General features: G+C 42.0%; 1 protein-coding gene across 2 annotated transcripts in view; it reads right to left on the reverse strand.

Annotated features, from left to right (window-relative positions):
* Positions 1 to 4,887: 4,887 nt before the first annotated feature.
* plpp3 (phospholipid phosphatase 3) overlaps positions 4,888 to 18,401 on the reverse strand; it is a 36,044-nt gene continuing 22,530 nt past the window's right edge. For both annotated transcript variants that reach the window (XM_061239424.1, XM_061239423.1), the window contains exons 5-6: positions 12,785 to 12,961; positions 4,888 to 6,715 (exon numbers count right to left, since the gene is read on the reverse strand). In XM_061239424.1, coding sequence (XP_061095408.1) covers positions 6,587 to 6,715; positions 12,785 to 12,961 — 306 coding nt within the window. In that variant the 3' untranslated portion in view covers positions 4,888 to 6,586. The remainder of the gene's footprint in view (positions 6,716 to 12,784; positions 12,962 to 18,401) is intronic.

The raw sequence follows: 18,401 nt of genomic DNA on the forward strand, positions 1-18,401 counted from the left end.
ATGCTTCAGCTTTCGCCATTATATTATTTTGACTTATTTTGATTACACCCCAAAGATTGTTTACATTATCTTTTAATTATTCCTTGGTAATATTATTATTGTCTTAGATACAATATGTTGGATTATGCTGATAGCCATAAAATAAGTGAAATAATTTTCATTTTCAGATGCAGATATTTCTTTCAGGCGTCTCACATATGGTTTTAATTGTGAATAATGAATTGCGAGTAATTTACTGTACATTCAAATTCATAATTAGAGTGTATTTGTCATGTTTTATGTCTAAATACACAGTATGCTGGTACATTTCAGTCTTCATTCCAGAAATAAATCAGTAAATAAATAAATAAATATAGTCAGCAGTGTTGTTACCACAGAAGATGAATTTCTAAGAAAAAAAGAGTACAATCCTTTAGTCTGGATTAGGCTAATATAGAGAACTTAACCAACCCAGAAAGCCTACTTGGATCTACACATGCCATGCATTAGCATCTGTATTTATGTTTCAGACTGACAACACATTCCGCTCTGTTACAGAACACAAAAAACTAAACTGTCCAAAATGATTCACACCCTTGATGAAGTTGAGCAAAGAAGGCTGCATAAAAAATAAACAAATAGAGAATGGAGAAATTATATTACTGTAAACAAATCAATATGTCCTTCATCACCATGACAAACGGCAAAGTAATCACAGAAGAAACAAGATCTTTGATCTTTGAAATTCAGGAGATGGGTATAAACAAATAAATGAAAAGATAAAGATATTACTTTTCTCTTGTAGGCCAATAATTAAGATGGCTAAGGCCATTGCAACAGAGCCAATTGAGCCTGGGAAAGGATGTATTAGGGACACGAAGTCTCCAGATCAAACACCATAAGCCACCTTCATGACAATATTGTTGCCAGAAAAAAACTGAGGGCAACAAGCAAAAATAAGTAATAATAATTTTAGCAAATTGGGAATTTAATAAGAAGCATTTGGAATTCAATGGAATCAGATGGTATGGTCAGATTGAGCAGACACCACCATTGAGCGTTTTGGCCTACATGTTCAAAGCTGATTTTTTGTTGTCAAAAAACCTCAGCTCAGCTTCTAGCACTGTTATACTAAAATAATCTGTGTCCAGAAACACACAAAACATGTATTTTATTCTGTACGAGAAAGTGCCATTGTTTTTGTGATTAACATGCCGCTACAAATGGAAACTTGCTCCCAACTCACTGAATTTACAACCTGCAGTTCATATCTAGATCTCTGAAACCAGCATGAGGCCCATCTCGTAACCTTTTTTTGCTTCTCATACACAAGCCAAGCCAAGAAACTTAATTTCCTTGATCCTTTTATAAAGGCCTATCTATTCCAACTGCAATGCTAGGCATTATTAGTTGGAGGGAGAGCGGATAACAATGATGATGTGTTATTGAAAAAGTATCCCTATTGGGACAATAGCTACATCTGCCACCTGGACCCTTTTCTCCTTTCTTTGTTGGAAAACACTCTTTTTGTGAAAGGAATTATCCACATAGTTTCTAGGCAGGATTTAGCAATCTTCCTCACAACCTTGAGACTTCTTTTTTTAATTTTACTACCACATCACAAGACAAAACAGGCTTTGGCCAACAATGCAGACATTCCTCAGCAATCTTTGTAGGATATATCAACCACAGTAAAAGAGCCTGCTACTCCCAAACAGTTTGACTAGGAATAATGGAGAATTATATGTTTGATCTTTGAATGGTAGGCCATTATACAGTAATTCTAAGCAGTTATTCTTAAAAAATATATTTTAAGGGGTCGCACTGGCTGCAACACCTGATTCCCCAGGACTGGCCACCTCAGTTTCCAGACCGGAGTGAAAAATTGTGGTTTGAATTGAAGATGGTAATTCACAAGCACAGACCAAAGGATCTTAGAAGACTCCAATCTCATGAAACATGGTAGGAAATTACCTCTAGTGTTATTTTGGGAAATACATTCATATTTTGAGAAAAGAGCCATTTTGGTTGATTCCATTGAATCATCATTACATTTGAATATGTTCTACATTTAGAGAACTGAAAATATAACTCAGTATTTATGTTATTTTATACATTCATTTTTGTTCATCTCCATCACGGGTGTGGATAATCTTAGAGGGAACTCTATTTACTAAATGTATAATATGATTTTTTAAAAATGTGGATTTGGTAAATTTGTAGATTTCTGGATATTTTTATTTTATTTAAAAGCTTGAATTTATGGCCTGTTAAAATAAGAACAGAAACTCCAGTCCTAGTTATCGGCTTGCCCCAAAATCAACTGCTAAATTTCATTTCTGGGAATTTAAAAACCAGATTACTTTATTCAGATTATTTGAACATTCTAATGTAAACCTTCGATATGCTTTACAGATCAAACAGTTGGTAACACTTATTTTCATAAATTTTAACACTGATGAGGTCAGCAATAATGTGGAATGACTGGCACCAGCTTTCCTTCTCAGTGTAAGAAAGCAGGGTACAGACAGGATGTTGTGATCTCTGACTGTCATCAGCCAAAATGAGTCAGCTGCTCCCTTGACTATGAATCATTTAAGCAAGCATGGACACTTTGGGGCTTGTCTTTCCTTTTTTTCCCCTCCTGCTCACATTTTTTCCTCCTGCTCGCAGTCAGGTTGCCTGGGAAGGAACAGTAGCCAACTTCTCAAAGAAGTGCTTATCTGCTGGTTCCCTTCTCTGAGGTGAGGTCAGTGATAGAGGAAGAAAAGGGGCTGCTTCTGTCCTTGTCTTTGGGAACAATCCTAACACAAGTTCCCATGTTACTCAGAGAGCAGCAGCCATTTCAACCATTACAAAATGGTGATCACTGAGTTAAAAGAGTCACTTGCGTAAATCGATTCACATGCTTTCCCTTGTATTGATGTATTGAACTCTGGCCAAAGAGCAAATAACGCTGAATCGATTAAAAGCTCAGTCAGGCCCAATGTCCATGTGATCAATATATGGAATTGATTCCCAGAACTCTGCTTGCAGAGAAGCATAAATGTTTGGCTGACTGCAATGGAAATAAATTATATATGCTAGATTTGTGAAGCATAATTGTCAAACTGGTCCATTATTTTGAAATCCACTGGAGGTGAGGAAACAACTATTATACTTGCAGGAATCATGAATAATCAGGAAAGAGAATGTACTGTCCATTCCATTTATTATTGAACATGTGAAAACATCATCCAAGAAATAACTGGCGGGCAACAGTGCAATTAAGGGTATAGCTTTTACGCTACACAACAACAAACATGAGACAAACAGCCCAAGGCACTGGGCATCCACATGTTGTTAGGCCCTTGAAATGGTCTAAAAGCAAAGGCAGGGGAAAGGAAGCTTTTGGGAAGCCAGCCCACCATTTCTGCTCAAATACAATGGCGTGCGTGGAGCCCTGCCAAAGAAAAGCTGTGTTCAGCTTCATCCCTCCCATGCTGAGGGGGGCCGTAAACATCTCAGAGCAAAAGAAGCAAGAAGCCTTCATTAATCATGTAGGGGCTACAGGCTCCAGTACGTCACAACATGACACCAACGGCCGCATTTTGGTTCTGCAAGCTTGGGGGGCTCCATATGTGTGCATGCGTTACGCTGGCCGCGCGCAACATTTCGTCAGCGGATACTCCATGCTGGTGATCAACAACTGCTTAGATTAGTTCCTGGTGTTGTGGTAACAATGTATATTTTTTGGCCTGGGGCCAGCTTCTTGCAAGGGGCTGCTGCCACCAGGAACAACACTAATCACCCCCCACCCCCATACCCAAACGTCTGCATCAGGCTTTGGTCCCAAGTTAGTACAGCTTATTAAGGTCTTACAGAAAACACCTCCACTTTTTTTTTGCAACTATCACATTATTATATTATAATATAAAGAACAATCATATTTTGCTGCCTTTTGTTGAGTACTATTGAAAATTGTCCTTTGTAGGGCGATTTCTTTTTTGAAATGTTGACAACTTCACAGAAGAGGCACATCAACCCAACACAGCCGAGGGCATCTTAGGAACAGCACACGAGGCCAAGGAGGCCTGGAAAAGAAATGTGAACCTGAAGACATACTGTGAAAGGCACAGTGTAAGTGTATTCTCCTTCTCATGGCTCATGGCTTTGCCCATAGAGAGTGTGCAAATGGATGCATATGTTTTGTCTTTTCCTCTAGATTAGACTTCAGCAGCAGCCAAAAGCTAAACCTCTAAAAGTGCTTATTGCGGGGCAAGATCTGAATCCATACAGGGTTTGGCCTCCCAGCAAACCCAGGTGGCTGGTGAGCTTTAACTTTGCAGGGAACTTATCCAGAAAATGTCAGTCTGGAGCATATTATATTGCGCCTCGGTGGGGAGATCGGAAACTGTGCTGTGGGGTACAAAACATATTCAATTTATGATACTATGGCCTGGTTTTCATAAAAGATTCCACAACACTGGCAAGGGCTCGGACTTTAAATGAAGTGCATTACCATAGGTCACATAAACCATGTAAGCAGGCTCGTAGCCTATCAATGAGTAATAGCAAGTTTAGAGACCCACCTCCTTAATTACCTTAATCACCACTTACTGTTAACTGGCAACACAAACACCCCCCCTTTTTCTCCAGTTACCAGTTGTTGAAAGTGGTAATTTCAGGACAAATTCCTCATCTGACTTTCCGAAATAACGAAGTAAATTCAAGGAGAACGATGCACACTTAGGCTTTAAATGGAGTCAAAGGCTAATCATATTTTCAATACAATACAAACTCGATTTTTGTTGATAATGAGCTTTTATTTAAAAGCACATGTATTATAGCTAAGTACATTTAGCAGGAAGAAAAAAAAAAAAAAACTTTGCTAATACTTCTTTTGTACAAAATGAGACAATACAAAAATACTAAAAGTGATTTTTAATACAATTGTTGGTGTACTTCTTTCTTTACGCATATTAAAAACTACACAAATCTACAATATTTTAGTTTACTAAATACAAAAATCTGTCAATCAATGCTTTTTTTAAGCAGCACTTTGTAAATAACACAGGTCATGACACAAACTTTTTATTCATAGTGGATATAACTAAAAAGGTTCGGAGATAATATTTTACATAGTTAATTTTTAGTGATCTATACATTATTTATATATTTATAAAAAAAATAAAACAGCTTGCTGTGGTTGAAATGATAGGACGGACTATACAATGAGAAGGATGTGCAACATTGTGGAGTTGTCATTGTTTACAGGGTTTTTGTGTATGCTGTAAAATTATTTGGGTAACTGTACAATTGCTATTGTTAATAACAGACAACATAAAAAATGTTAAAGATGCATCCATATCAAATATTTTTTTTTTTTTAAATCCACAGTTTTCTTTTCAAAACATAGTAACAGTCCTCTCGTTACTCAGCGACACGCACTCCGGACTTGGCACAGTTTTGACTGCGGGTGCCCCGACCTGTTCAGGCCTTATCTACACACACACCATTGATGGGGGCACGTCTGGTGTACATCGCGGACACACACTTCTGTCATGGAGTGATTGAGTAAGTGGAGCTCCTCCCAGCCAGCGGAAAGAGCCCTCTGCCAAAATGTGCCAGTATGCCATGGGAGTCAATCCCAACGACTGTCCCGACAGACCCCGTGTCCCTTCCTCCGCCCACCCGAACTCCTCTACTGAAGACCCCAACACTGAGGGGCAGCATGGCACAGCCAAGAGCCCACAGTACTGCTTGTGATGGGAGGCAGTGAGAACTTTACATCACCCTAAGAAAGAAAATCCTTAATCATGCCTCCCGCATCCCTCCCCTTACCCACATCCCATGGTGGTAGGCCACTGTTCTGAATGTCTATAATAAACCTGATGGGTTGGAAATGAAAGCAAACTTTCACTTGTATTACCTCTTTTCTTTCCAAATATCACAAGCAGGTCCTTGTGACAAAGAGGTACTGCATAATCCTAGGCTTCTTCACTTTGTGTGAGCGCTAGAACCCCCTCTGTATCATACAACTATCAACAAGCTTTCTTATAGCTATTCTTCCAAGTAGCAAGTGGTGACAATTTGAAATGAGCTCGGATATAGTGCTATAAGTTATTTATATTGTTAATATATCTGTGCTAGTTACATTTCAGGAAAAAATAATCATTCCTATTACTAAGGAATTTGTTGTCCTATATGAAGAAAGGCCACAGAGAAGGACAGGGATTAACTGGTGATGTCCTAGAGGGCACTTCAGCCAGCAATATATCCCATTCACCCTTTCCTTTTTTCTTTGTCATTTTTTAATTATTTTTTTAACCCCCCCACCCCTCCCGTAACCGAATGCGTGATTATTTCTCTTAAGTCAGAGAAGTGAATCTACAAAAAGTAGTTAAGAGGCTCAAAACCCTACACATTTTGGGGGTTTTTTGTTTAGCTTTTTCTTCTACAGCAAGGGCTCAATTTAAAAAAATGAAAGTCTCAATGGCAAGAATAAACGGTCTCTCTTCCCTACATTCTACTGTCAGATGAGAAGGGTGAGCAGCAGGGTGGTTGCTGGTCAACGGTCACAGGTGTCTGTCCTGGGTGTGCTTCAGATTGTCTGGGCAATGCTCCGTCACACCATATTGTGATGATTGTTCCGCTCTATGATGTCTGCAGAGGGGAGCAGTTCTTTCTTGATGGGAGAGGGTGGAGGGGTGGCCGTCTTGGCTTTAGGCTTGAAGAGGTCCGATACATAAAAGACCTAGAAGATAGGAGAATACAGATAGGAGTTGTCAGATATGGACTGGTTGCAGTTCCAAAATGCAGTTACTTAGGTGCCAGGTATTACCCTAATTTGTATAAACTACATTCATAGCAAAAATACTTTCTGTCTGGTATATACACATAATGCATCATATGATTCACAATTTCCTGTCTGAGCGACAATAAAATGACAAGTGAGGTGTGAGTATGCCAATGCACAATGAGCAATTCAGGAGAGGATGTGAGTGTTTTAGGCCATCTGCCAGACTGAACCCAGCCATGGAGAACTTGCCCTGACAGCACCGGCACACTTTAAATATAAAGTGTTAAATATACGTTAATCACCATGTGACTCATGTCCAATAGAAATCCATGTCATTAAGACAGGTTTTCTCAGTCCTGATTTGGCAGTATGAGGTCACTTAGGCTTGGCATGGTGGGAACGAGAAAAAGATACAGAAAGGCAACCTTTCCGGAGCTTTAATGACATCATTGGTGAAACAGGATGTAGAGGCCAGCCTACCAGGGAGTGGCAGAACGGAAACGGGACCGTGGAAACAGCCCTGGTCAGGAACCTTACGATTTCCTCCAAGACACTCAAGCAACCCCAAAAACCCTTACCTGCCTCACCATCCACTACACAGATTAGGGATTACGTTACAAAGCAGTGTAAATTGAAAAGTTTTATTCCATTTGAGCTGAAGTGGGACTAAGTGGCCTTACTGGGTGCCCAATGTTTCTGGCTGTACCTTTGCAAAAATAAAGTGGCGCATGGGAGCTGAACTGCCACCAAGTGTGTTTTTTTTTTTTTGACACAAGCCACCCATACTAGATTATTGTCCATCGGGCATGGTAAACAGCTGAGATATATTTTAGTCTGAAATATTAGATTCTTCCTCTGTGTCTGGCCTGCCTTTGTTTACTACGTGTCAGGGGACAACAGCGGAAGCACGCAAAATACTTTGGATGGCAGGCACAAACTTGGCTATCAGGTTTCCTGCTTCACTGTCAGAGAAGAGCTGGTCAGCGCACATTGCCAGTTACAAAAGAAGAGGCTTAAAAAAGGCACTCTGTTTCCTGTTATGAGTGCAGGGCTTCAGGCCACATGAATGCACCTCCTTCTCATGTATGACTTTGAATACCAAAAGCAATGCAATACACGCATAGTAACTATAGAGCGTGTGTTCATACTCTCCACTATCATCATGAAACAATGCTTAAAGGTGAGCAGGAGCACCTGTTTGGACAAGCTATAGCTTTTGAAAAAGGCCAGCAGGCTTCTTTCTGGTATAATATAATTCCATTTGCTGGTGACCTTTTGAAGCATGAAGTGCTTGCTGAAATAACTACTAGATGGGGAACTAGATGATGCCATTTCCTGATGACATTTAACAGAATGATGTGGACTAATTAGGAGCCAAAATGTATAGGATCCATTCACAAGTCATGCTAGATAAAAAGTGCATGTCCTGTTTGTAGAAGAAGCAGTGGGCATGAGTGATTCTGAGACAGGCACGGGTGACACATGGGAACCAGTTCAGGGCACCAGGATCCAGGATCTCGTAAGGGGCTGACTCACGGCAGAGGTTTCGACCTCTGAACTTCAGCAGCCAATGAACCCTTATCGCAGCTGCGGAAGTTCCTGTGTCATAACCTGTGGTACAAGAGGGACCTTCCCATGGTGGCAGAACCCATTGTTTTGAGACCGCAAAGTCAGCAACAGGCGGGAGAACTGTGAGAGTGGGCTCCTTGTTGGAAGAGTGCCAGGGGTCAAGTCACACTGTTAATTCAGGCATCAGTCTGCCACTTTCCTCGATATTGGCCACTAACTGTCTGCCAGCACACTGCCTATAGTAATTTTATGTCCTGTGGGTACAAAAACAATAAACCCATCAATTTTTTTTTTGTTTCATGGAAAGAAAGGTCTATTTCAGTAGGGGGAGGAGTGCATTGGAGCGACCTGCTGGAAGTAACGTCATCCTGGTACTAACAATGGGAGAAGGCCGAGAACAGAACGAACCAAAAGGACTTAAACAAAGAAATTATCCTCCCGTTGATTAATTTTATTTTGATCATGACTGCCCAGCAGATGGAACCCTTTAAAAGTCAGGTTTATGGCATCTGACTCATAGAGACGTTGAGTCAGGCAGGAAATTACAGCGTGAAAAGTTGCTTTCAAGCCGTTTGATTCTACTTAAGTTTCCAAATAAATTTTGAAGTATAAAAAAAAAGAAACCCCACACAATAGAAGTTGAGACTTATTCTGAACACTTGCAAGCGGGGCTATAAACTTCAATGCAAAAGAGGTGAGACATTTAGCAAATATTTGAACATCTAAGGACAGGCATTCAGATTTCGTTTTCGCCAAGGTGAAAATACCCAGGACAAGCTATTTTAAATGATATTGTTAACTAACGTGATAGATCTGGAGCAAGCCTTGCATTTCTTTGTCTTTCCCAGACTCTCAACTTTACGCTTTTAATTTTCGACCCAGCGTGTGAAGAGAGGAAGAGGCTTCCATGATTCTGCAATGAATCCTTTAGCACCCTCAGGCCAGGCAGACAGGCGAGGAAGGGCCTTCACCAAAGGCAGCATAGCACTGGTTGTTGTCTCAAGGCACTGGAGCACGTCCATGAACAGCAAAAAAAAGAACTAACTCGTGAGGCCAATTTTTTAAATGCATAACATCTGGAGGGTTTAATACCACACAAAAGCCCAGAGCTTCAGCTTCTTTTCTCCTGGCTTGTCGCACAAGTTCTCGTGAGGTTTCACACACGAAATAATGAAACGTGTAAATGTGACTAATTGGGTAAAAACAAAAACGCCCTAGAGATTGGATATGTGACTGCGTTGGCAGATAACCAGAACTTTAACTGGGGGCTATTATCTTGGGCAGAGATTAGTAGCAGAGATCGACAATTCCCCCCTTGGTCTGTCAATACAAGGTCAGAAAGCACAAAAAAGTTAAGTTCTTCATGGCCATGGTCGGAGAGCAGAGGAAAAGTCACTCCAGTGGTCTTTCACAGCTGCTTCCTTAAGCCTGACCTTGTCTGCTATGCTACAGGAAGAACCCATCAGAATTAGCAAACAGCGTTGGCCCACCTCCTACCCCCTGGCCTAAACCATGCAAAAAAAAGCAAAAGGTATGCCATCTTTATGAAGGGCATTCCACTCCAAGCAGGAAACAGGTACAGGATGTGACCAACTCCAATGTAGGCTGAAGAGAAATCAAGCCTGTTCCTGTTTAACTTAAAGGGTTCCTCTCTCAAATCTGGTCTCTCAAAACATTGTGACTCAGTTATAGTGGACACATATGGTTGAGACAGCGTACATTGAACAGGCCATGTCTGCAGTGGGCCCTCAAGAGTTTTGGAGACTCACAAACTCACTACACACAACCTAAAACATAACTATGAACCTGAGGGATTAATCCATGGATAACTTTCACAGCCATTCGATGTGTGGTACTTTGCCATTTATGCTAACAGAGGAGACAACTGGCGTGCTATCCCTACATGACAATAAATAACACCCACCCTAGATGTCTTTGAAGACCTGACACGCTCTGCAACCAAGTGTGACGTATTGTACTTTAGCTCTGGATGACTGTTTTTATTTCTTCTCCAACAACACAGACTATGAGATCTCCCTAAAGGCCACTTCTTAACTGAGGTTATTAAAGATATTTTAATTGCAGTCCCTAAGCATTTGCAGATGTGTGCGTTTCGCTAGATTTCTTGGTTGAGACGGCCGAGAGGAGAGCCTGAGTGTTTCCAAGCCCCATAAAACCAGCCAACTGTGCCTGGATAGGCTGGGTGTGCCTGTTTTAAGGACCGCTGTTCATGGGAGAAAATGTACTGCGTGACTGTGGAACCAGAACATAATCTAAAAACAAACAAACAAAACAAATAAGACGACTGGTCTGTCTTAGAATACTACACTATCACACATCAATTGCATTCCTCCTTGCAAATAGCTTTATTACAGTTTTCTGATATCCCCATCTGCCCTTGAACAGCCAATGGCCAAATTGCAAGAGTGAAATGCTCTTTAGATGTGCTAGAATGCTGCTCAGGATTATTTTACAAATTCGTTGTGCAGTTCCCAAAAGTGAATTGAATGGAATTCCAAACCTCACACTGGAGCCCAAAGTACCATCCCTATGGTACTTAAGCCATGAAACTTTCTCAGCTGTGGTCCCTCCTCTATCCATTACCCTCTCTGTTTTCTACACGTTTGAATGAAGCAGTAAATAAATACATTTGAAAGCAGGGCAGACAGTCTCATCTCCTTATAAAGCAGCACAACATGGCAGTTTCAGGATCCTTGGCTGATGGAGCACACGCTAGCAAAATAAAGGCTGTGCGCATGAAGCGTGTCTGTGCAGTTTATCGCAAATCAAAACAAACAATGACCCTTATCATGGGTTATAAAGCAAAACCCAATCACAGGCCAGTGAAATAAGTGGTTCAATTGCTATTTTTTAACAAAGCTATTTGTTCATGAATTCTTGAAGACAAACGGTGAAGGGAGGTGGAAAATATCCAGCATAACAGACTTAACGGCATTAAAAAGCTGCACTTGGTGTCTACAATGCTTGGGAGGAGGAGCGATGTCAGTGGCAATTTGTTTGACGAAATACATTCCCTACGGACTCCAGAGTGCGCCGGTTATCAGAGCCGAAAGTAGCGAGGCGGCCAAGAGTTAGCCTGAAATCAACCTGGTAGCACAGTGACAGTAGCCGTGCCAAGGCCTGGCAGCCTTATGGAAAGTCTATGAAAACACTTTTATTTTATGGAACGAACAATTTCCACGTTTACTTTTGGGCCCCCACAGGAGATCAGGGGGCCTTACAGGGTGGCTGTCTGCTTTGGAAAGCACTGCAAGCGTGGGCAAAGGTCTGCTGAGCCCGAGAGAGGCAGCCCAATAAAAAAGGCCTCAAAATAATTAACAGCATCTTTGCATCTCTGTTTCAAAAGAAAGCAGATTTTTTTTTTCTCCCCAATTTAGTTTTCCTTGGCGTCATCCAGCCTACTACCGTGTTATGCACACCGCAAAAATTCATCTGGCAAGAACCAAGACGGGAGGTGTCAAGTGTCAAATTCACAGATTTGTTTTAATGTGTGTGTGTGTGGGTGTGTGTGTGTGTGTGTGTGTGTGTGTTAGTGTGTGTGCATATTCGTGTGTGTGAGTGTGTGTGTGTGTGCGTGTGTGTGTGTGCATATCCGTGTGTGTGTGTGTGTGTATGTGTGTAAGTGTGTGTGTGTGCATATTCGTGTGTGTGTGTGTATGTGTGTGTGTGTGTTTGTGTGTGCGTGTGTGTGTGTTTGTGTGTGTGTGCGTGTGTGTGCGTGTGTGTGTGTGTGTGTGTGTGTGTGTGTGCATATTTGTGTGTGTGTGTGTGTGTGTGTGTGTATGTGTGTGAGTGTGTGTGTGTGTATGTGGGCACTGGCACCCAGCTGAAGGGCAGCATGCTCCCTGGGAGCTGCCGCAGGGCTCCAGGCAATCCTCTGTTCATTACGAGGAATCAAGAGTCTTTTTCCACTCTGCTGGCTGCACAATTTCTCAGAGCAAAGGAAACATGTGGAGATGAGGGTGGGGCTGACAATGTTTTGATTCAATTCCAGTGATATTTCATGGTTCACCAGCTCTAGCCCATGTGGAATAAGCTGTCCTCCATTCAAAAATAAATAAATAAATAAATATATATGGCTTGCATTAAACACAAGATTCTTTATGGCCTAAACCAGAGCATGATGCATTCCTGAATTGCACTGGATGTTCCAAAGGATCACTAACTCACAGTCAAAAGTCACACTGGGGTTAGGAAACGGGGCAGATTACAATTAATGCTTTGTTATTTCCTGAAAACGTAAGCTTGTAACATTGTAAAGTAGGTTGAGTACAGTATGAACGATGTCATTAAAAAAAACAAAAACAAAGATAAAACAAAAGCAAAACACTGCACTTACTACAGATGTTTTCCATCTTCCTATTGAATGCTGGTTTCGTGACACAGCTGGGGTGAACAGCATGTGAAAAATGCGGTCTGGGAAGCAGAACTTACTATGCAGTAGGCCACCAGGGCTCCCTGTGCAAACCCGGCCAGGACGTCGGTGGGGTGGTGCTTGTGGTCAGAGACGCGGGACAGGCCGGTGTAGAAGGCCATCATGAGCAGGGTGAACTGCAGCAGGGGACGCAACAGGCGTGCTCCACGCCATGTGAAGCGGGACTGCAGGTAGAACTACAGAAGAAGAAGAAGAAAAGCAAGTCAGATACAGACACCAAGCGTACACTCTTCATTCAGGCTTGAGCTTTCAATATGAATAGCTCCCATTCAAAAAACCGGTTATATAATAATACAGAATATATTGTCAAACAATTGTACTACTAGAAGGAATTTCTTGGATATCGGAAATGCCATGAGTGAGTCATGGTAACCATGTACAAGTCAACTTGGAAAATATTACGCAATCCGCACTACTGAATGAAGGCAGAACTGCAGAGATGAGAAATGAGAATTTTACATAATACTCTTTCTCTTGAACTTGTTCAGCCCACACCTGTGAGAAATACCACTGTTATTTCTGGTTAAGCACACACTTCTCCAGCATTATGACAAACTTGAAACCAGGAATCAAGAGGAAGGAAAAACGGCAACTCTTGCAGTTCTAACAAATATTCATACTACAGCTGTACAAATATCAAAGCCACTGTAAGAGGAGAATAATATACAGGCAAGTCCATTTTCAACACCTTTTCAAAACCCACCCATCACTCTCTGAATAAACATGAGGGTAACAGAAATCAAATGACTACATTTTCTCTACTTAAATCACTGACAAGGCGGGGACATGCTTCACACTGAAGCAGAAGAAACGCTTCCAAAAGAAAATGGAGCCCCTGGCCCCCTCTGGAGTGAAGTGGCGAGACAGGAACCCAGACACCCTGAACCTAAACCAAGGTCAAACAGGGACCCACGGACTTCCTGTGTTTATTCTCCTCCCCACAAAATCCATTGCCATGAATTGGCCTGGCCTTCCTCTATGTTGCCTGGAGATGGAAGGGGGGAGGAGGAACAGAGAGCCAAGAGATCACATCCCTAACCCCCACTGACAGAATAATCAACAAGCTTTAAAATACCCCCAAAATAGCCATCTACATTAGTTGTATTCCCAGTAAAGGTGTGGACAAGGTCAAATCCCGCATCCTGGAAAGAATGCTATCGACAAACATCATCATCGTTGTTTTTTTAGGAAGGAATTCCTCCCAGGGATGTTTTGTATATTCACTTCCTCGGAATCTATTCTCAGGTATAGATCGGAAAAGGGTGCGAGCCAGTGGTGGGTAGCTTCATTGTTCTGTCTGAGATCCCACAGGATATCACACACAATCAACCCACCCATCTTCAACCTGAACATCAGCAATCTTGCACCTCATAATGGCTTTTCCATGCAAGAATGCAATCGAAGCAAATGCATTAGCCTAATGTTACAGTGGTCTTAAGCCTCTTAATCCCAGACAACATGGCTTTAACCCATGTCTGGGATACAGAATTACTCCGACACAGTTTAAGTTTTAATGGGAGCAGGAAAAAGTCCAAACATTCCTTACCATCACTTGACTCAGCAACCACAGTAGTGTTTATCCATTTGGGATAAAATGTGCCTTTAGCAATGACATGCGTCTCAGCAGCTTTTACTTCTGAGATCCCAAACAAGTAGTTTGGGATGAATATCAGTAAGATCAATTTTAAAACAATTCAACTGTCTCTGCAAACTGGAACTGAGTTTTAGAAAGGGCCAAAACAGACTATAAGTGGATTATAACAGCAAGCAGGAACTAATTCCAAATACACATTCATTCTCTTCATTCTGACTTCCTGGCTGGGAGCACACAATTTTACATCGACTGCTCCATCAAAATAATTAGGAACTGTTTTGCCCTTAAAAGTGCCAATTACTTGGTGTTCTTGCCATTCAGAAATAATTATGGTTGCTGACACTTCCAAAGACTGATGAAAACAACCCTATAACTGAAGCTTGTCTTGAATTCACATAGAATTGGGAAATCGAAGTTGTGAGAAACCACACAAATGCATTGTGGTTGGGTTTACTGAAATTGAGTTCAGGATGATTCCTTGGACTGACTATTGTAAAATATGAGACAATTGTAAAGCCCTTTTGAGAAACAATGGTTTCCACTCATATGATTCACGCTACCCATAAAATAATCCTGCTTGTGGTAAAAACAAACCTAGAATTATTGTTTTTTTACAAATTCAACATCCAGTTTCAAGGTCTAAATCTTATGGATAGAAGAAAAAAAAAACGAATTTGACATATAAAACCCTTCTACAGAATGTATGGCATTTGCTAGCCCTGGCTCAGTTCTCACTACACTCCAAAGACATCAGTCATATCTTCTCCCTCAAGCCTCTATCCCCATTTCCTCCATTAAAGGGACATGGACCGTCTGGAGCAGTCCCTGTGGTATCGGGCGGGCCCCTCTCGGTCTCTCTCCCTCCAGCACACTTCACACAATGCCAGGAATGTTTTTTTTATTTTTTATTCAAACTCGCATAAACAACATGCCACAAAACAAACAGCACTCCAGGGCAATGTAATTGTAGAGACGGTGTTGATACTTCAAATGGTAACTCGTTAGCAGATCGCTAGAGAGTCCAGTGAGTAGCTGTGCACACAGACAGCTATTCCATTTATTTGAGAAGCTCAACATCCCACGTGCTTTTCAGCTTCACCATCTTTCAGAGACAGGTCAGAAAGCATTACTGCTTTGGTGAGATTCCGCAGCCACTGCAGACTTACTGTACAGTCACAGTCCACAAACAGGCCTTCAACCAGCTTTGCTTACACAAAAACACTATATAATTTCATGCAAGGTTGTCGAGTTCAACTTGACATGGTAGTCATGAAGTGCTATAAGATGTCTATTAGCATTATGTGGATTTTAACATTGCTGGGAATAAATAAAACTTAGCTCTTTGTCTCAATGTTACATGTTCCATCTCATTGGAATATTTAGGGTAATCAGTACGGAAACCTCTGCAGAAAGTTTCCAAACAAAGTCACTGAGAAGGTAAAAAAAAAGCTCAAATCAGTAGCTGGGCATATCGGAGTGCTGGGTGCCCCTGAAGTCCACTCCTGGCAATGAATGTGGAGTCACAGGAGGGAAATGCACTCCATCCGCAGGACTGACTGATAAAGAAAGGCTTTCATATGATGCAATCTTAAAAGAAGACAAGTGGCAGTTATGAAAGCCAAATCAAAGAAGTGGGCTAAGGTGCCCCGGAGTCCATATCTTAGAGAGCTTCGAGAGACAAAGTGCTCTGATACCCTTATCCAATCCTCTCAATAGCCCTGGCACCATGCCTGTACACAACAGTATTCCTATAGAGGCAGCTGAAGAGATAACTTTTTGTCCTCCAGCAACCTTTGCTTTATATCTCGTACAGCAGATCTGCTTAGAGTGAGAAAGTGACCAATTGACTGGTAGGGAAAGTGGATGCATTTATAGAGCCTTAGAACAAAGCAGCATTGGGACATTTTCTTACAAGTGGTACTTCCTTCACTTCAAAACATCCCCATACATTGCAACTAACTCCTTTGAGCGGATATGTAACAAACTGCAGAACTGAGATGATCACACCACTTTTGGACACAGATTGGTACCACAAAGTGTTTGCAGTATCAGAGGAATTATAAGGCTTTGTTTCAGACAACATTTTCTAACTTGACTTTTAACCATCCACACTTAATCTACTATGGTCAAACTGCAGAAACCCTCAAAGCTTCACATACTAGAGTCCATATTTTCTCTGATAAAATAATAAAAATATTGACAGGAGAACCAGTATCTTGTGTACCTCCTCACTGGTCAAGTATTCACTTTGTTTTCTGTTTTTATACCTGTATGTGTGTGGCAGAAGCTCATGTTTATCCTTTCCCTTCCGCAAGCACAACACTTCACCTCACTCAACCAGCTCTCCAAAATTTCCTCCTGGCCTGTGGCATGCTGTGAAGGCTTGGCCAGAACTTTAGTGTCACTGTGCGGTCGGGAGGCAACCTCCCCCAGCCAAACCAGAAGCCATCTGCTGTAGCAGCGAGCTGTCTGTGAGGAGGTTACAGAGAGGCTGGGAAATACCCACTCTACGAGGCCTGGCTCACCACATCACCCACTGACATCACCCATATCGCAGCCTGCTGGAAGCGCCATTCACAACCACAGGGATTCCCACAGACACAGGGCAAAGGCTTAAACCGGTCATACTGCACTATGGCCATACATCCGGCTGCTCGGATGCTCTGCTACCACCATCATCTCTGACTGTGCCCTAAGCCCTAAGCCCTATGCCCTATACATTAAGCCCTTTGCCCTAAGCCCTATTCTGGCAGCCATAATAAAAAGAATGAAAGTAGAAAAAGAAGCGTATAGAGAGGAGTGTGTGAAATGGAAAATCCAGCATAGCAATCCTAAATCCTAAATGTGGGCAATGCTCCCAGTTTTACAGCAAAAAATCTCCAGGACTCATCCTCAATGTTTTAACGAGTGGGTGGGGATTATATCTTCTTCTTCGAAGATATGATAATTATTCAAAATGCACGGCTTAAGATCGTCTCCCTTCCATATCAGCTGAAGACAGAAGGTCCGAGGACCGAGCCTGGGGTGGAGAAACAGACAGGTACTGTGCCCATACAAATGGAGCCTGTCTGTGCCAGCCAAGCACCACATCTGAGCTTTCATTAAGGAGGACAGTCAGAGGAAAGGGGCCTTCAAATTTCAGGATTGCCCAACATCTTCCAGGGGGCCTCCTTCACCCCTGACAGCTGAGATACCATCAGTGGGGTATCTGAGCAAGCCACAAGCTGGAGTCGGCATACGGGGGCCGTGGAACAATGGTGCACTTCACCACGGCCTGCGCGGACCGAGTCAGGGGCACATGACCGGTTCCTGGGATGGGGTTTAGAAAGAGGAGCGCAGCGTTTGACTTACTGCAAGCCTGAGGTCTGTCTGCCAGCTGAGCCCAGCAGGAGAGCTGCCTCAGGCGGGGAGTGTGGGAGGCTTAGAAAGCACACATCAAGGACGGCTGTGTGCCCGTGCAACGTGTTTGTGTGTGTGTGTGTGTGTGTGTGAGTGTGTGTGAGAGTGTGCGAGTGTGTGTGTGTGTGTGTGTGTGTGAGAGAGTGTGCGAGTGTGTGTGTGAATGTGTCTGTGTGTGAGTGAGTGTGAGTGTGTGTGTGTGTGTGTGAGGGAGAGAGGCGAGAGAAAGAGGGATAGAACCTAAGGCAAAACAGAGGGTGGATGTGTGTTTAAATGTTCACATAAAGATATGATGGGGTTTTTTTAGTTTTGTGGTTTTCATATTCATCTCAAAGGTCCTGTCCAATTACAGTACTTTGGTCCAGTGAGCCAAATCATATTGATACTATTATTTTAACTCAAGTTTTGTGTAAGCACATATAAAAATATATATATTCTCTTTGTATAAATTTTCGGACTTGTTGGAAAAATACGCACAAAATATGCATAACCCTCTAGACTATGTCAACAGAACACATGAATTAGAATAGCTGATTAAAAAAAGGAAATGTGCCTAGTGAAATTTTTAGTTCTCATATCCAAACCCAAAATACACTAACAAATTCCTCTCCCGACCACAACTC

The sequence above is a fragment of the Conger conger genome, chromosome 4 (assembly GCF_963514075.1).
Source record: "Conger conger chromosome 4, fConCon1.1, whole genome shotgun sequence".
NCBI lineage: Eukaryota > Metazoa > Chordata > Actinopteri > Anguilliformes > Congridae > Conger > Conger conger.